The sequence below is a fragment of the Nasonia vitripennis genome, chromosome 1, assembly GCF_009193385.2.
Source record: "Nasonia vitripennis strain AsymCx chromosome 1, Nvit_psr_1.1, whole genome shotgun sequence".
Lineage (NCBI taxonomy): Eukaryota > Metazoa > Arthropoda > Insecta > Hymenoptera > Pteromalidae > Nasonia > Nasonia vitripennis.
In genome coordinates, this window is record NC_045757.1 from 15,992,238 (window position 1) to 16,012,713 (window position 20,476).

General features: G+C 45.7%; 2 protein-coding genes across 2 annotated transcripts in view; one reads left to right on the top strand and one right to left on the bottom strand.

The window, feature by feature from the left end:
• LOC100121833 (cytochrome P450 2C41) overlaps positions 1–20,476 on the bottom strand; it is a 107,175-nt gene that overhangs the window by 30,865 nt on the left and 55,834 nt on the right. The gene's annotated exons all lie outside the window — the stretch shown is intronic.
• Positions 12,751–18,657, top strand: LOC100121867. The gene is made up of 4 exons (XM_001604187.5): positions 12,751–12,969; positions 16,024–16,088; positions 16,838–17,321; positions 17,484–18,657. The coding sequence occupies exons 1-4, from the start codon at positions 12,955–12,957 to the stop codon at positions 18,099–18,101; spliced, it is 1,182 nt and encodes a 393-aa protein (XP_001604237.1). The 5' UTR covers positions 12,751–12,954; the 3' UTR covers positions 18,102–18,657.

The following is a 20,476-nucleotide window of genomic DNA, read 5'->3' on the forward strand; positions in this document are numbered from 1 at the left end:
TCAAAATTCTCAAAATTTTTCAAAATTTGCAGTTTATTAAAATTTTGATTTACTAACTAACGCCTACGGCGCCCTCGACTACCACTCGTGCTCAAACATCATCCTCGCTTGGAAAAGCCCATTTTCGCCCCTTGTTGTACAATGTACTATTGCGCAACGACGTCCACGAAAACTCGCATACAGATTCCCGATACATTCTTGAAAAGTATCGTGGAATTTTTTTCTCTCAAATAAATTAGATAATCCATAAATCAGTAACGACCAGACGACTAGAAGGAAACGTCTATTTATACGCACTCCGCGTTCACGATTTTTCGTTCAAAGCTTCTCTCCCTAATGGTGATCGTGGTCCGTCGACTTTTATCATGTATACGCGTTAGAAGATTGCGAGATACGCCTCAACCCAAAATTGTTTCATCCTTGCAGACGCACAAAGAGCGAGTTACCGAATTTTGGCAAAATCTCTCAAAGCCATCTGCATAGCAAAAAACCACCCGATTCCTAAATCTCCGCGTGCACGTCACCTCGAAAAAAAAAAAATCTCCAAACCCAATCTACATACAAATGATCGTATACGCGCACACTTTGTATCCCAGACGACAAGTCCCACCTCTGATATTACATACGCTTCGTGACATCGGCTCTGGCTATAAAGCCGTTGCATCATACATCTATCCTAGACTTAGATCCGTCCTAATTTTTGTCATTTCGAGAAACTCCTCTCAAGGTCTCGCCTGTACGCGCGACGACGGCGAAGAGACGCTGAGGACGATCAGCCGCGCGTATAATATAATCGTCAAGGTCGCCCATTTCTAAACTTTCTCCCACCGCGTATACGAGCGGCACACACACACACACACACACACACCTCTGACCTATTCTGCGGACGCGATGGAATGTCGAATTAATTTTTTTTCTCCGGCTCGTAAGAAGGTGGGACCATTGTCGGGATTTCCTGAGTGGAAAATAAGCGAGAACGACAACCAAGGTTGTCGGCCGGTGTTATATGGGTATCGATGCCGCAATCTTTATTTGTTTATTCGAATTGATTGATTCTCGATTCGATTTTGCGGGACGAGGCGGTTTCTGATAAAGCGCGGTTGACGAAAAAAATTAATTAATTGCAGCGAGATTCTATTAAGCGGGGAATCAAGGAAATTTTTCGAGCGCGAAGACTCTGCTTTGTAAGAAAAAAGAGAAGAGCTTCGCGGACGGCAAAATAAATCTGGCTGAGATGAGCGTGTAAAAAACGAGAGTTTCGCTACATGTCTGTTTATTTTAATCAAAGATAGATTTTTCACATTATATTTATACACGCACGAGTCACGTGTATATTTTCGGACCCTCCCGCAAATTCCGTCTATAAATATTGGACAAACAACAGAGAAACGAATAGCCGCAATTACACGCGTTTTCCCCTGTAAATTTCAAGCCGACGCGGCCCATTTGAAACGTCTCCGTTACATAATAGAAAGTAGTCCAGCTCGTCACCGCGCACACGCTGCTTAGAATTTCTCGTATGAGCCTACTTAGAATAGACCTCGGGCCACTTGGAATATAAATGCCCTCGTCATACGCCACCTGCTACAGCACGAGCATATTATATAGTATACGCGATCCGGACCCGATTTCATCGATTCGCGATTCATAAATCTCATCCGTTGTAAAATCGAAAGCTCTCCCCAGCGTGTGGGTCGCGACAATGCCGATTTTTTTATATAATAAAAGATCGGTCGCGCGATCACGTATGTGTCGCAACACGAAGAAAGAAAAATTTGACGAAATCGGGGAGTGTCCTCCTATACTCGCTTTTCCTCTGCGCGACTACTATACTGCTAATTCTAATTCTAGCGGGTATAGTCGTTGCGACAATATGAGCCGCTTCGAGCCAATTTCGTGGAGGAGGAATTGAGGAATTTTCTACGTGAATAACGATTCCCTTCCGACATGCGAGTGGCTGGTGCTTTTCGACCCGGCGATTTGTATGGCGGCAGCGTTGCTCGGAGGATTTGTAATTTGCGGTGGCGGGAATCCCTCGGATGACGAGGAGATCGGTTGGCGCTGATAGGATCGGCGGACGCGTGTAAGCGTAATTGAAACGTGTCGTGTATTGTATAGGTGCGCGAAGTGTGTTGTCGTGCAGCATTACTCGGTATAAATCGACGTTTTTATGAATGAGTTTTGACGATTCAATCACGTATACGTTATAAGCTCGAATACATTGTGTAAAACGAAGGATGAAAGTTTTTGATAATTTCATAACGCAGTTCCGGTAGACGGCAACGTGCTATATTAACTGAAAATAAGCCTAATCAGCATATTATCTGCGTAAGATATCGAAAAATGGAATAACGATGTACCGAATTACCATAATTTCACAGGCGCTACCACGCGTGGGCGAACAATGCATTTCATAATCGCCCGCGATCGCCCGCAAAATACAACCTACCCAAATTAATTATCTCATTCTGTAAGCAATGCCTCCTTCACGGAAAAATAAGAAATTCCTCCGCTGCAGCCCCGCAGCAAAATATTTGAAGAAACAACACGATAAAACAGCGCGTCTCGCTTTTACGTTCGTAGCATCATTAAAAACAGCTCAAACGTCTTCGCCCGACGCGTATACAAATCCATTGAGGGGGACGCCGCAAGCTCCGAGCTTTCGACCCGCCCCCTCACGACATTCGTGGATCCGGACCACGCCTATTCCCGCATGCGCTTTAGAAGCTATACGCGCATATTTCCAGAGCTTCTCGAAAGAAGACTGCGCGTGCGCTTTCTTGGTCAATTCTCCTAATTGGAATACGTAATAATGCAAGTGTAACGACGCGCTGTGCTACAGTTTCGAAAAGCACGAAAATTTATATACGCTTTTGTAAGAGATGTTAATTAATGGCAGTTAGCAGAGGCGTATAAGCTTGCGAGATTTTTGTATTCTGGTGCAGGAAATGCGCGCGCGCGCTTTTCACCGCGTCTACTGTTTCTCAAGAGGATCGAACCCGAGCGGACGCATCGCTGGCTCCATGCATAGGCAATTTCGGGGTAATTAGGTCTTTTATTTTAATGAGACTACCAGCTGAGAAGCCCGGTGTAATAATGCATTCGAATTTCGAGTGGATTCTGAAAAAAGCATAGGTGCATTGTTTTTCAGTCCACAGTGAGGGACAACGGTATAGCAGTAAAAAATCTTGAAGCTATATACTCTCGATAAAAAAACTACTTCCTCAATAAATCCGAGCATATTTATTTGAGAAATTAAAAATGACACTTCCTCGATAGTCTCTCTCGATTTCTACATTATATTGTGATACGTTCGTCGCGCGGCTGTAAAAAATGCAGGAGCGCACTAAATTTCTATACCATTCTTTCGTTGCCATCTCATGCTTATGCATGACCGCGCGCCATTTTTTTCCTTTATCCTAGCAACGTGAATACGCAGTAAACACGTATGATTGGGCAATGCGCGCGAGCCGCGATATTTATTATGCTTTGCCGTTTTTTTCTTCAGTCCACTGCGTCTGTGTGTGTAGCGAACTTTTTCAAACTCTTTAATTAGGCCTGAGCTACCGAGTTTTCGGCGGCGAATTTCGTAAGGTTGTTTAGCCGATTTTGTGCGTAATGAAGTACTGACATAACAATGAGATTAAATTAGGTTCTTTATTGCTTTCTCGGCTACTCTGGCGAGGAGTGAGTAATTTGGATGTAGCATAGCCTTTTTGAAGGCTGCGGTCGGAGGCTGCGGTCGTGATGAGCGAGTTTTGAAGAGATAAGTCGTAAAATGGGCTTTGGGGTGGTACCTTTAGAAAACATATACCGTTCGTAGAAATCAGAATAATAGTATTGTTACGCGTTATGTTTTCAAAAGAATTTTACAAAGGAGAAATAGTTTTACTGACCGTGTAAATCATGTTTTATTTTGCTGTTTCCTGCATACTTCGTGAAATAGTGCAACTCTCGGATTCTGTACTGTTCGAAAAAGGAAAAAAAAAATGTACGGTGGCAGGAATAAACTTATGATTTATGTCATCATTGAGATTAACTTTTTTACAAGAAAGTTAACCAAGTACTGCGCCAACTGATAAATACAAAATGATCGATTTACTCAAAGCGTAACGCCAACACTCGACGCCAATTAAACTCGAACAACAAACCGTTGGCATCTCAATTACTCGAAAAGAAAAAAGATTTTTAATAAATAACAAGCCGTCTTTCTTACACGAGTAAGTTGTATACACACGAATTCGTACATCTTGGTTAAAAATTACGGATTTCCCTATAAAGAGGCGAAATTAACGCTCGGCGCCGATATGATGAATCGGCGGCACTTTACCGGGCCGGAACAAATTGACCCGATTAATCTCAAGCGGTGCACGAAATTTTCGCGCTCTTGGGAGATGTTTTCATTACGTCGATTCGTTGCACTACTGCCGCAACGTCGAATTACGACGGCTACGCGAGAGAAAGCTATCGATCATAATTTGCGCGAGAATCTTGAAAATTTTGAAAGAATTTTTTGAAAGTCATACATTTTTGCAGGATTCGATTTTATTGTATTCGAACCAGTTTGCCGATTTCGGTCAGTGATTACGGATATCGAACGTCATTCGCAACTTGTAACGCAGCGCTCAAAACAAGAAACTGCAAGTATAGCGTGTAAATCGGCAATTTTAATCACTCGTCTCACGAGTAAATTACCGCACGCCAAAGTACAATCTCAGCTCTCAGAAAACCGCCAATTAAAAAATCGCTTCCCGCGTTACGTTCGATACCATCGTCACCTCCTGTATACATAATCGAAGTACAAGAATAACACATCTCTCTCGTCGATGAGAGTGAAAAAAGCGCGAATGACTTTTTGAGAAAGCGCCTGACACCATATATGTGTTGCATAAGCCGTGTACACACACTTCCTAAGGAAAAGCCGCGCACTTAGAGCGCAAGTATAATCGAGTCCCGAGGGCTGCAGAAGCAAAGCGCTGTTCTCGCGCGTTTACGAGCTGTCGCTGCGAGGAACTGCTCGCTCTGTTATCGCTATGGAAAGCTGCTCGCGCTAACGAGCTTGACATTGAAACGTATTTTAGATACTGCACACACGTGTGTGCGTGTAGGCGATGAATATTCACGACGTTTTGAGTCTCGTCGATCATTATATTCCACGTTCTAATAATTGGAGTGCCAGCCACGATGTGATCGGTATCGCGATGAAAGTGAAGTGCAAGCTCGATGACACATGGTGCCGTGTGGGAATTGATCGATAGATCGAGAAATTCCGAGGGAAAATAGTTTCGTAACTTTTACCAACGCCGACAATCGGGAAAAATAAGTGTCTCGCGAGGAAAAATCGATTGTATCGAATTATACTTAATGAATCCCTCGGACTTTCTCGCTGCAGTATACGCTGTTATCTCTCCGCGCGGCTCCATTTTTCTTCGTTGATCATCTGCACAGTTTTTTATGCAACGAACTTTTTGAGTGTGACGAATGTCTACCTGAGAGTGAGATATCTGGATTACTTTTACCCGTGGAATTCGGGCTTTCGAATACACCGCGACAAAAATGCGAAAAATTCTTAATTTAATTATGCTAATTGCCTGTCTCATTGCTCCCGGACTGTTCCAGCACACTTTCTGTTATAATGCGCGCCTACGCACACTGGTGGCTATATGCACTTCGGGAATATAATTAAAGGAAAAAAATGATGCTAAAATTATGCAAAACCACTGGAATTTCCCACACTCTGCGCCGAGCTGTGATACCGATGTGCTTTATGATAAACGTGCGATTCGACACACGACACTTCGCTATATCCTTTGCGTCATTATAGCAGTGAAAGAGAAAAGCAGCCGTGGAGGTCTTTATATAATTCAAGTATAAATTATGCGAACTATACTGGTGTCAAATGTAAATCGGCCGAGCATGGATCCACAAAGGACTATGCAAATTTTTATGCAAACCCGTCGCATATTTCTCGCTTTATTTCCGCGCGCTACTGTTAAAACTTTCACTGTTTTACGGCGTCCCGATAGCTTGATTTTTTCTTGCTTCTCCTATATATTATACTCTCGAAGGAAACGGAAGCCATATACAGGCGGCCGAACCTTCTGAATAAAAGATCGATATTTTCATCCCCCTCGCGGCAGTGTAACCGATTCCCACAGAGTCATGTCCACCGGAGAACGCCGCGCAAAGAAAGCACTTTCTCCGCGCGCGTCGCTCGCCTAAAATAAAACGAGCGCAGTTATGTCAGAGCGCTCTAGTCTCCATCCCGAAAAAAGCGCGCGCGATGTGTATAATACAGGCCGATCGGCCCCGACACCTCTCGGAGTAGAAAGTGTCCAGTCGCGCTTATGAAAAAATCAGCTCGGACAAATTAGTCGAAATCCGCGGGCGGAAACTCGTTATTAATAAAACACAGCGCTGAATCGGAATATCTCGACTATGTGTATACGCGCTTCCGCATCAGGGAAAGTGTCGCATCAGGTGCGATCTCGTGACACGGGCCCGTTAATCTTCTCTCGTTCCCCGAGCGCATACTTTAATTACGAGCGTCTCGGTAGGCTGATGCTGGCCTGGCGCGTGACTGTATTAAAAGTGTTGTCGCCTCGCGCGAGCCTGTCGGATTTTATTATGCGGCCTCAGCTCTCACGACGTATTTTCGGGACTGCTGAAAGGGAGATAAAGATGACTTTACGACGAGTCGGGCAGTGTACGCGCGTTATTACCTAATTCCTTATATATATATCGTTTTTGAAGACCAACCTCTAGACCATAATTTATTGAATAATCACTCGGTGTGAATAACTCGCGTCTGAAAATTCACACGTCACTCGCACAAAAAGCATCGGCTCCTCCGGAATTACTCGGACTCTCGCGCTGCGTTATTAAAATAAGTGACCGGCGAAAAACGACTCGAAGCCGCTTTTGAAACTTCTCGAGACGCTGGCCGAGAAGCTACTCGCCCGCAGCTGCGGGAGATGCACTTCTCGGTATAGCGATTTTCTTTACTCCGAAAGGAGATTGCGAAAAAAAGAGTGGCTCGACTCTCTCGCAAGAGTCGCACGCACCAGCGGAGCAATTCGCCCGTGCGTCAAAATCGCCGAAGACGCTTATATATATATACACATGTACTCGCCTCCGTACGTCACGGAGAGTAATGAGTAATGCACACATAGCATCGCGTAAGAGCTACGCTCGATTACTCAAATTGTTATAATAGTAGCCTACTCGCTCGTCTTTGTTAAAAGGCTCTCGATCGTTGTAAACTTTAACAAGCCGAGCGACATTGATAATGTTTATTATACACTCTCGGGAGGCATTGTTCGGTGAAAGTCGAGTATAATCGAGCATCAGGAGTTACGTTTTTATTGTCATTGCCCAACCGCGTTCAGAAAATCCCTTTTCTTCGCGTACACTATCTATTGGGCAACGAGAGAGTCCGAAAAATTAAAAAAATCAGACGCCGTCTACTGGAGCTTCTCGCTCGAAAATGAAAACTATATGCACACACGCCGAAAATCCCGCGAGGAAACAGCGCGTGATCCGCATATCATTACACGGCGATGCATGCACGCGCGCGAGAGAGAAATGGGTTAACTGCTCTGGTTTCAAAAGGATTCCTCGGCTTGTGTGTATGTATACTCGCCGGGGCTGATGTAAGATTTCGAACGTACTTATTTCTGCCGATACACTTTTGAATTGCGCAAAGGACGAGCGGGCGCTTTTTTTTCTTCGTTATACGGCACCGATCACGCGATAAAGAGTCAATGTGCAATAAAGAGTCTCTGTGTGTATCCTGCGATGATTAATCGCCCAGCGTGATTTCTTTACGAATGCGTCGCATCAAGAGGTGATTTAGAAAGAATCGCGAGAATGCCGTTTCCGCGTATCCACGGCAAACACTGCCAGATCCACTATTTAAGCTTGCGACACCCGTCGCGCTATATCCCCCGAGAAAACGGACAAATTATTATCGCTCCTTTAAGCACCGGTCGCTGCGCGCGCGCGCGCGCGATGCGCTTTAATTAGCTCTCCCGGCGAAGAATCTCGACCGGAGCTGACGTAATCCCCCTCTCTTATTCTTTCTCTCTCTTTTTTTTTATTTCGATTCCTCGAAAGGATGCGCGCGCTGCTCGCGGGTTAAATTAATTATCTGTATAAGCGGAGAATAAAATCGAGCTTGCGCAACGAGCGAGGCGCAATTTTTTTCATCCTGCAAGCCACGAGGGTGCTTCGCTCTTTACGGGAAAATTATCGTATCCAGCTCGCGCACTGGAGTTATGGTTATTACGCGAGGCGAAGGTCGTCGCCGTCGGTTTTTGCGGAGAGAAACTTCGTTCCGTGCATGATCAGTGAGGGATTTTTGGAAATTTTTCCTCGTCCCGAGATGCGCGCGTATTAATCTTTATAGCTCGATTATATGTGCTGCGCTTTCATAAGGATGCGGTGTACATGAGTGATATAATGCGAGACGCGTGAAATAGACCTCGAGCGATACCCCCTCCCCGCGCGTGTAGTTATTATCGAAGTAAAATCGAGCATTAATTTCTGCGCGTGTACGCTAATTTCTCATTTTGCTTTACGACCCGGCGAGATTCACCTCGCTTGTAACGTCGTGTACGATGCTTCTTCTTTTTTTCCCTCGACATCGAAGTCGCTCGTATTATAAGCGTATTATAAGTATGTAAAGCAAGGTTTCGTATTATAATTGCGCAATGACGCAAGTGCGCATCTCGGGGAGAAACGAGAGTAAAGCCTTCTTTCGTCGCGGCTAAGCTTGATTAATTGGACACTGCATAATAAACGCTTGGAAATTTTAGGGACAATCGTCGTAAAAGGAGTTTATGGGCCGAAAACAGTTGCGCAAGCCGTAGGAGATCTTTTTTCTTTTTATACCGCGGTGCTTAAATTCGCGACTAGATTTCGTTCGTAATAAAACGTCAATCGTTTGGATAACGCTGCATATGCTAATGGAGACTCGACGAGGCTTATGTTGTTTTTTCTTTCCTGGATATCTAGTTTATGGGCGAAAACATTCCACTAATGCGCGGCCTTCCAAAAGTTGCGCTTCGTGCTATTTTGAATACGGTGCCATTTTCGCGAGCTCGATTTTGTGTCAATAGGTCGACGAGGAATCATCTCGACTGCTCCTATACTTTGTACAGTAGAATAAGTCGAGTGCTGTAGCGCATTTTGGCAAAATGATGGAAAAGGGAAACATCTCACGAGTTAATACATCGAATTTATCGCGTGCGACGAGTCTGTGTATAGTATAAGGTTACGCTGCTTTCACGCGCGTCGGCGAGCCGCAGGTCTGATAGATTAAAGATAAACAAGGCTCGAGTTATTCATCACTTCGGGTGTCACTCTCGGGGCCCGGCGCTATTAATATTTCAATAAACCGACGTTATCTCGCGAGTATCGCCGTATAAACGTCAGGCGATTCACGAAATTTAGGATGGCTTTTTCTGAGCGACGACACGCGATGCCTGGATTAGACGAGGATTAGAGGGTATTAGACTGAAACCGATCGGGTTCTCTCACACTTGTTTTTTAATTTCGCGCGAAACTTCGAAGAAACAAAAAAGAAATCAAAACTCGTCCTCCGCGTACAACCCGGCGCAAGAGACAATAACCCACAGCAGCCTCCTGATCAACGACAGACTTTCTCCATCAGCTATATAGACTCGGGACTGCAGCTATTACGCTACGGCTCTCCCGAGTCCCATCCACCTATTAGCCGCGACTGATATTGACACTGACGGAAGCCGCGCGCGGCGGAGCGTTAAAGTGGCCAAGTTAGAGGATATAATGTAAATAGAGCCGCGCGCGTTGCGGTGCGTTACGCTTGGGACGACGGCTTGATTGATTGGCGGTGGGCAGGAAAAATTGAAGGGCGCGAGTAGTGTGTGGGAGCGATGAGCGGCTTTTTCATGTACGTGACGGATTATATCCGTTTTCGTAACTCTTCATTTTTCCATTTTTCTGCGCTTTCAATCACGAAAACTTCAGCGATGGCTATACAAGAGGCCACCTACATATAGCTCTCGAACGGTATAATAACTTCGCGGGAAGCTCTTCCTGCTTTCCTCCGCAGTCAAAAGCAATTCAAAAGCCATCAGCGCTACACGTGTGTCACTGTCTGCGACTAATTTCCTTCCTCTCTCTCTCTCTCTCTCCATGGGCAGCAACAACGGCTATATATGCACACCGCGACGACAACGCACGGGATACTCTCTCGGCAGTGCAGCGCTGAAAAGACGCGCGCGAGGAAAAAACGAAAGCTGGAAATTCCGCGAGCGCATCGCGGCGCTTGCACATGCAATTAAAAGAAGCCGTTGCGCCACACACGCTCTGCGCGCGCGGCGTAAATTGCCGGCGTAAATAAAGCATTGCTTCCGTCCACGGCGTCTCTTTTACTCTTCTTTTTATTTTTCCCGATCTCGCGGACTCTTTCTTTTCTTCTCTCGTAATTCATACTCGTAAATATCGTATAGGTTCGAAAAGCGCGTGGGCATATGTATGTACGACGATATGCGGAGTGTCGACAAGAGTGAAAGTATACGCAGAAGGCCAACCCTCGATGCAGAAGCTGGATACGATGTTACCGCACAGAGATGAGAGAGTGAGCTTTTATGATCTGGAATCAGTTTTTTGCCGACTGATTGAATTTGAGCGTTCGCCAGAAGACAGTTGCGCAATCGAATGGAGGGATCAATAAAGTTCGCTTTTTATGCAGGAAGAGTGAACCGAACGATTACTGCATGCTGTGCGAGATATCATACGGACGCGCCTCACCCGACTCGGACTTTACCTACTTGTATACGCGTGAGATGCGATTGCTTAGTGTTTTGATTTTCGACTTGAGCAATCGTTCTCGAGTGTTTTCCAAACTTGGATTATTTACAACTGAAAGCTATTTACTTTACAGCGTATATGAACTGCGATTATCGGACGAATTTTCTTTTTCGGAATCGTCGAGCGCACAGTAGCGCGAACAAAGGTGAAAAGCCAAAACAAAGGCTCCTTTTCCTACTTAACGAGATAGACGAGCGAAAAAAGCACCAGAATTTTCACACGCGTCCCTGAACTTGTCTTGGTGTACCTATACACACCAGCGGAGATATAATCCCACATTCATTCGCAGTCCCACGACGTTCACGCGCCCGAGGCGACTTTTCACAGTTTCCCACTAAGTGCGTTGTTTTTCACGCATTTCCTTGCACCTCTTGTCTTGTTGTGGGTCAAAGGTTTTTCACTCGAATCGTATAACTGGGTACTTTGAGCTTCGAGATCCGTTGCAGGATATGACGTTGGATCGATATTATTTTCAATAGATTCTGCCGAGTCATGGTTGCGTGGAAGAAAATCGAAAGTACCGGCGGCAGATATGATGAATCGAGTCGGTAAGACTCGATAACAATTAGATAACCGGTGCGGAGAGTCGATTTTTTCTCGAGGAAAAATTTCCGCGTCGTATAAAAAAGGAATGCAGATATGCATAGTAGCTTGCGGAATTTCACTTTCGCGCCGCGGCGATCCATGACGAGATGAGCCTTGGCTTTTAGCGAAGGCTAATTTGTTTTTTCTCTCTCGGAAATATCTGCTACAGTGGTTTTATCTCCTCCGATGTATACAGACGAGTTTGGCTGATCGATCGGCTACACTGAAAAAAAACACAGTCGTTTCTGCTGTCCGGTAGTTTTAACCGTTCTGCCACCGTAACGACTGTTCAGTAAGAACAACGGTGTGCCACTGGTAGTTTTGACGAGTCGCGACTCGTAAAATTGGTCGCTTACGCGGGACACCAGCAAAAACGACCGAACTGATTCTTTAAAACTGCTGAACTCGACGGTAATCTTGGCGAGTCTTCGTACAATGACGGATTACTGGTGCCAGTTCAGTTAAAATGGCTGTGTTTTTTTTCAGTGTAGTTTGTCTCGAGAACGATTTAACGATCATTCGATGTGAAGATGCGATTGTTTATAGACGAGTCGCCGGGGCTGTATATTTTAGCGGAGCAGTAAAACGCGGCTTTACTGCTCGTCGCGGGGAATTTGTTGAATTATTTTATGGCTCAAAATAGCAGGTGTTTGCGCTCGACGTTCGCCTATTGTTGGGGGTACGGTATATGTTATAACCGAATTGTAAATTACTCGCAGGTGCAAATTTGAAGACAATCGTTATACAAATGAGTCTATAAATAGCGCTTCTTACTTTGTATGCAGAAGAAAGCCGTTTTTTTCCTATGTAGCCTGGGAAAAGTACCGTCCATTCGATTATGATTTATCAGCGTAAAAAATTTGTATTAAAAATAGTCGCTATTCTTCGAACGAATACCAGATCACCAAGTTACACAACGCCGGTAAAAATACTCTCCGCAGAATTCGATCCTCGCAAAAAAGAAAGAAAGAATCGGCAAAGCCCCCAATCGAATCCTGGCTCTTATGCAAACTTCCCCGCGATAAAAGAAGTGTACCCTCGCAGAACCTTTCTCCCGTACGATCCTCTCCGCAATAACCGCGAGCGTATGGATCTCGAGAAGGACCAGCACACTCATCCCTCCCCATCGGTCGTGTCGCGCGCTACTCCTCGCTTCTGGGGCCCCCACCGCCTAATAAGCCGTGCCGACAGACGTATACCCGCGGGAGAGCTGCGTTGGAAAAAAATGCGAGCGGCCCGAAAGAAAGAGAGGCAGTTCGCCCCACCTTCGGAGCCTCGGGCCCATGCAGCCAGGCAGTGGCAACACACGCCTAGACCATCAGACCGGCCGGAGGAGCTCGCGCAAGTATATAAGCGCCGGCTTGTCACCACGAATTCGCCAGAGGAGTTTTAAATTAAGGATTGTGTGGAGCAGAGCCGCAGCCCACACGGGGATATTTTTCACCGAAACAGGAGAGAGACTCAAAGCTTGGGACACCTTCGCAGCCCGCGAGATTGGACCAAGACACACGCAACATGCGCTCAGCCCTGGTCAGTGTTCTATTGGTGTGCAGCGGTTTCGCGCGGTGGATTTACTTTTTTTCGTATCGGTCGCGGGAACTTGTGATTTTTTTTCGGATCGATCGATTTCGAGAGCGGTTTAATTCGGAATTCGTACGAGGCGCGCGTCGATTCGAAAGAAAAGTGCGCCGGAGAGGAATAAAGTGCATCGGTCTCGAGAGGCGGAATGTATACAAGTGACAGAGGACACTATACTGATTTGCGTGAAAGCTCCATCTCGTGCTTTTGCGTACACTGTATCATGGACATGAAGTGATTTTGCGACTATATTGACGCGAGAAATCGAAAGCGAACCGGCGTGTACGTCTTTTGATTGTTCAGTTGCCAAAAAGTGATGTACTTTTGAAGCTGCCGGGTTTGTTCACCAATTGGGATCGCGCATGAGATGTTTTTTTATTTTATTATTTTTTTGTTATCGTTGCAAAGGAACTTCACAATTTACTGATACTCGCTTGAAATTAACATAAAAAAAGCATCTCGTGCTAATCTCACGGTATTTTTTTTTATTTTCGTTGTATCCGCGAGTGCGGAAAAATGTGTGTCAAAATCAATCGCATTACGGTAAGGTAAACGTTTTTCTCGCTTAATTATCGATTTCATTAAAATTGATAACGCAATTGATTTTTTTTTGCAAAATAATTATTGACTACATGAATTTATTGAAAAAATTAATATTTAATCACTCTCTCAAATTGAGTATTTACAAATCGAGTAATCCAAAGCTGAAAAATTTGCGGTAGTTAACATTCCTACAATTTGTACGAAAATTAAGCTGCGTCAATCAGCCTTGCTTATTACGCACGTTTATATTAATGCTGCATTTAAGAGTAAAGCATTCGGCGTGCACTTCAATTTAATCACAAAGCATTACTTGAAGCATCGAAGATCGTCAATCACACATTTTTCTGAGATACAGCGAAAGCACTACAAAGCCCAATAACCTTATATGATAATCACGTCTATAAATAGCAACTTTTAATGGCCCAAAAAAATCTCGACCGGCGCATCTCCGTCCGAATTCCCAAACTTTCGAAAACCGCGCGCCAAAAATCAATCAGCCACCTGAATATCTTCCATCCACCTCTTACAATACGCGTCCACGCATCCCGCAGGTAATTTTCCGCTAACCCCAAAAAAGAGGAAAGAAACGCGGTCGAAAATGCAATTAGCGTCATCTTCTCTCTCGGCTCATTAATCGCTCCTCTCTCGCGCCGCGTCGTTCGAACGAAAAAAAGCCCGCGCAGCTCCTATATAGCCTATGGCTATATTTCGGACGAAGATTTCTAAAAGCATTCGTATATATATATATATATATATATATATATATATATATATATATATATATATATATATATAGAGAGAGAGAGAGAGAGAGAGAGAGAGAGAGAGCCTAGAAAGGCGAATTTCTCCGGTCGCCACCGCCTGTGGATAACGAATTTTTATATTCCCGAGGCGGGCCCCGCACTCGCGCCGATGAATAATAATGGGATTCGAGTATAGCCGAGCCCGAGATTAATGGAGCTGGACATCTTCGCGCGACCAATAGCATCTCGCCTGTGCGAGTTCGGATTCAAATTAGCCCGCGCTGGATGCCGTTTTTTTTTCCCTCGGTTTCACCGGAAGAATTTTTCGACCGCTCGATTCTCGGAGTCTATAACGATACAATTAGCGCTGAATCAATGACGCGCGCTCGCGAATTATTATGCACGGAGAGAAATTGGGCTGCGCGAGTGCGATGACACGTCTTCGATGTGTGTCACGGAGCGCGTATTAGATAACAACGCGCCGTCCGACCTACACTCGCCTGTTACTACTGATGCTCGACGTCGCGTCTCCCGAATTTCGTTGAGTAATATACACGCGTAGTTCTTTCCGGCATTTAGCTCGGCCGCGCTAAGTGTCCGACGCCGCGAGAAGAATGAACCGGCAAAACCGAAAAACGCCTAATCGATGTTCCAATTACCTATGCACGCATTACTCAACGCGGATTTCCTCGCGAAATTTCAACACTATCCTTCTTCACTTCCTCGAAGAGCTCCCTGCCTCATCCCGCCTCGTGAAAAAAGGGCCGCTCGCACAATCGCATTACGAAATCTCTGACGTAATCGAGTCCACCGCGCAATAATTGGCTCGCGAGCCAAGCTTCCATCCTCTCCGCGCACGCGGCAGGATTCTACTTTCACTATGTGCTCGCGCGCACGTGCGCGCTTCCTCGGAATAAAGCTCGCGTCTCTTTCATCCGGCCGCCGCGGATCTGACCGACTGGTACAGTTCGCTTCGCGAAGATACTTTCGTTTTCGCGGGGAATAGTTGCTTTTTTTATATTCCCGCTAACGCTGGCGCAGCGGACGGTTTTATGCAGCGATGAGGATTCACGGCTCGTTAGAGGAGCTCGTTTCTGCCTCCTCTTCTTTTTTTGGGTTTATGGGGATCGTTAAGTTTTTTTTTCTTCGGACTGCAGTATACACTCAGTGCACTCTGTCGCATTTTTCGCGCGCTACTTACTTTTCCACGTAGCTATAGATAAGCGAAGTGTTGGAACACTGTAAAAGGGACTGTATTGTCGTCGAGAGATAAACATCGCGATCGATTCGTCAGCGCCACGTAATGTTTCAGTGCGACGAGGCACAGCCCTCTGCGACCGACTGAGTGTAAAGATATGTAAATGAAAACGAGGAAGTCTGCGATACACTCTCGCAAGAAAAAAAAAGAAACGGCGACGCGCTTTCAGTTTAAAACGTAATAAGCCGGCTGAGAGAGGGAGAGAGAGAGAGAGAGAGAGAGAGAGAGAGAGAGAGAGAGAGAAAAAGAGAGTGTATATACGCCTCGTTTTATTAAAAATCATTAGGAGCCATATCGGAACACGTTTGCCTCTTAAAGATTTCACTTTTCTCTCTCTCTCTCTCTCTCTCTCTCTCTCTCTCTCTCTCGCTCACTTGCTCGGCGTTTCTTTCGTCATTTGTGCGTGCGTTGCGGGAACTAATGAATTCGCGATGACTTATTGCTGGACTTTTTCTGTTTCAGATTTTATTCGGGTGCCTCTTCGTCGCCTCCGTCGCTTTTGCGGAGCCGATTAGGGCGAAGAAAGAGTAAGTGTCTTTTTTTTTTTTTTGGATTTTACTTTTACTTCTTCACGAAAATTCATCTTCAATGACAGAGTTTTGTGTACATACCAGTTACGAAACAGACGGCAACGAAAAAGATAAGGAAGAGCTTCATTTCGATGTCGGTTTGATACAGGAAACGGCGGCACTTGAAATGTCGCTGTCATCCGTACAAGCACCTTTTATATGCGTATAATTATGGTCTCATATTTAGGCATATGGTATTAAGATATCCATATCATTGATTACCTGTATAGTTTGTACAGTTCGCGCTACTTCATTAATGACTTTTTGATGAATATTGATAAACATTCTTTTGGACTCTCGTACGCGTTGAATCTTCTGACTATACATTTGCATTCGAGATAACACTGTTCAACAGCACTTGCTACCAGTCAAGCTTGAATGATAGATTCTAACATTGACTTTGAATTTTCGATTATCTTTCAATTACGGGTTTTTCTGAAAAAGACTTTCTTATCTTGTATACGTAAGCGGAAATAAAAAGTATCCAATGGCAATTCTGTGAGGTAAAACGATATACACTGACTGGTTCACCATGTGCTATATGGTGAATTTCACGCCCCTTGTAAATATCATTCCCCCAACACCCCCTGTAAATAAATCGACCTCGTCCTCTGTAAATAAAGGCCCTCTGTAAATAGAAACTGTAAATAGACCGATCCACCTCAAAGATATACCCCCAAACTAATAATCCAACGATTAACTCGCAGAGCACCACTCTCATCATATGGCCCACCGGCGGCTTCCTACGGCGTCCCCGGCACCGGCGTAAGCAACTCTTACGGACCACCTCCGGCCCCGTCCTCCAGCTACGGAGTTCCATCCAACAGCTATGGTGCCCCGGCCCTTGGTTTCTCCGATGCCTCCGCCTCGGCTCACTCGTTCGGCGGTAGCAGCAGCAGCAGCTCCTTCGCCAGCGCTGGTGCGGTCGGCCACGTCTCCGACTCGTACGGAGCACCCGCTCCCCAATATGGTGCCCCAGCTCCGGTCTACGGAGCTCCTCAGCAGCAGCAGCACCACCAACCCTCGGGTCGCTGGGAGAAGAAACTCACCTGGAAGCAGGAATGGCAGAAGGTCTGGAAGACCGAGAACAAGATGACCTGGAAGCAGGAGTGGAAGAAGGTCCAGGTGCCAGTCTGGAAGGAGGTGCAGGTGCCCATCTGGAAGGACGTCCAGGTGCCCGTCTGGAAGAAGGTGAGAGTTTGCGGAGTTTGCATTAAGGAGAAAGTTATAAGGATCTTTGCGGATTTTACGACTGCGTACGCTGTCGAGTTATCCGCATATTTTTCCCGAGATCAACGCTACTTTCCACTTCTATCGCGAAATCCAAACTGACGTTGTGTCGTTGCGTTCCAGGTGCAAAAGCCAGTGTGGAAGGAGATCCAGGTACCAGCCTGGAAGGAAGTCCAAGTGCCAGCGTGGAAGAAGGTCTGGAAGCCAATCTGGAAGGAAGTCCAGGTGCCAATCTGGAAGGAGGTCCAAGTGCCCGACTGGAAAAAGGTCTGGGTACCAGAGTGGGTCAAGGTCGGCATCCCCGGCGAGAAGCACCTCGGTACCGACGGCCACGGCTGGCAGTACACCAGCCACGACCTGTGGAAGAAGAAGCTCGTCTGGAAGCCCGTGTGGAAGAAGGTCTGGCGCACCGAGAAGAAGCAGACCTGGTCGACCGACAAGAAGCTCGAGTGGGTAGCCAAGTGGGAGCAGGTCTGGAAGAGCGAGAAAAAGCAGGTCTGGAACACCGAGAAGAAGCTCGTCTGGAAGGAGGAGTCCGTCCAGGCTTGGGACAACCAGAAGAAGCAGGTCTGGGTGACCGAAAAGAAGCAGGTCTGGAAGGACGAGTGGAAGAGCAGGTGGGTACCAGCCTGGAAGCAAGTCCAGGTACCCGACTGGAAGCAGGTCTGGAAACCAGTCTGGGAGAACGTCTGGGTACAGGACCAGCATCAGCAGAACCACGACGAGGGATACAAGTACTAGACGCTCTTTCGAGACAGTCGCCCGAGTCTGTACTCTTTGCGGTCGTCCCCGCTCTCTATAAGCTAAAGTTTGCGTCTACCGATGGATTATCATTGTTTAACTATTGTATACCAAGGAAGCTTCTGCTGTGAGCGAAGTATGCCCCGATTATACTGCAGCACAGGAGAAGCTTCGCGGGTCTTCCAATCGGTCGTCGAGCGATAATAGTTACCAGTACGGAGATTACTCACTCGTTGAACGAAATGATATGCGAATCGAAGCCGGTGTACGTATACAGGGCCCAGTGATTTCCACCCCCTTCATCACACAGGGGACGAATTGGCCGCGGTCAGTCTTTATAGTTAAGGATGAAGTTGTACAATTATTGTGTACCCACGAGTTATTATGTTTGCCGCTGTTTTCCCTCCCACTGTAAATAACTTCTGTCAAATAACGCGAGGTGTTCTTTTTTTTTTGTTAGCTCGTAGTGCCCCCCCTATGTGTAATGTTATATTAATTTTTGTACCATCGCAATTATTATTTTTCTATACGAAATAAAAACGAAAATTTTTTATACAAAAAAAAATCACATGTCTGCATAATATGTTCATTGAAAATAAGCGAGCGTGTAATTGCGTGTACGCGATCGGACTTGTAAACATGCCGACAAGAGCCAATTATGAATTATGAGCGAATCGATCGAGAAAAGATTCGTATCGCGCCTGAGAGCAGCCGCAGGAAGTTGGTTGTCCGGTGATTTGCCTAAGTAAGAGGCATTAATCCACTGGTCTCGATGTGAATTTTTCTCTTCTATTCGCTGGAATATGTAAACATGATTAGATCGTGTCGATTCTGGAAATTTCTAACAGTCTGTTGACATATCATACGACGAGGATAATTCATTCAACGATATAAGAGTGTACACTTCTAATTGCCGAATTACTACGAAAAAAGAAGCAGCGAACGTCGCGTGTAATTATGCGGCTGCAATTCGAAAAGAAACTCGATTTCATTGTAATAACGATGCGACCACCGTATAGAGCAGCTTCCGGTGACTGCTCAAGGCTGCACATCGAATTGCCAGCAGGGCCTCGTTACACATCGACGTGGCCTTGGACGTACGCGTGTATTTTCCCGGAATCATTATATGCATATGAGAAGCCGCCGCGAGTCGTTTCCCATTTTTCTATAAGCTACATACGCAACTGCGTACGATCCGCAGAGAGAAATTCAAATTGTACAGGTCGGAGAGTTATACCGCATCGTGAGAGTAATTGTTCCGCGAAGCGCATGGGCTTGGGTATAGTTTTGAGTTTACAAACAAGATATAGGCTTTCGAAAAATCGCGCGCGTTTTACCGCGCCGTTAATTTTCGTGAACGAAGGTGAGGATTTCTCCGAACGGCAGTTTTTGGAGAAAACTCTCGCAGGGTATAACGATTCGTTTATATTCTTTCTAATTCCTCGTAAAAGTGTAAAGAGGTCCAGATCGTGAAAGCCGAAACAATTTCCAGATCGTTATGAACAGCGTTGAGATATACCCGTGTCAGCGCGCGCGGGGAAAGGTGTGTGTACCACCACTATCTGCACGTGACTTCGGGGTATAATATCTTCGACGAGTGGTGATATTTTCTACGGCGATAAGGATCAATGGTAGAATCGTGCGTCTGGCATTGCTCCGTGCCTTGCGGTCTCGCGTATCTATTTTATTATACCGCAGCTGGAAGCAGAGTCTAATTTGAATATTCCACCGGATCTCTCGTGTAGTTTCTTGTAAATTAAAACAACGAAAAATCCAGTCGCGGGTAAGGAATACTTCTGCGTCGTACTGTATGCCTAATCGGGCAGCCTCTCGCTCATATAAAGCCTCGAAAAATGTCGAACAGCACGGGATAATCAAGTGCTCCTCGTCGCTTTGGCCGGAGGCGGTGCGGGGTCGTGTTATATATGCTCCGAGAGCCTCTCGGGTCGGTAAAGGGAACCCGTGACCTTACTTTCTCTCCGAGTGCCTGTAGCTCGTCGAGAGCTAGAAGCATATAGAAGTAGTAGTAGTAATAGGTATAACGTATATATGTGTGCGGCTAATGCTCGAGGAGAAAAGTTGCACGAGAATATAACCGGAAGTGTATACGCGAGCCTCGTAATATCGCGCCTCGAGCGACGATACAAGTTTTATAAGACAAAAGCGATCGGATATCGATGAACGATGACGAAGCGAAATTTTCTCACTTCTTTTCTCTTTGTGGTTTATGAGTTTTGAGGGTGTTGGCGCCTCTTGGGTATTGTGGCAGTGTTGAGAATAAACTTATAAATTTTCGCGATTATGCGTGGCTGAATTGATTGCTCGCGAGAAAGTCCATAAGTCATGCGTCGGATGCACGAGGAAACTTTTGAGGA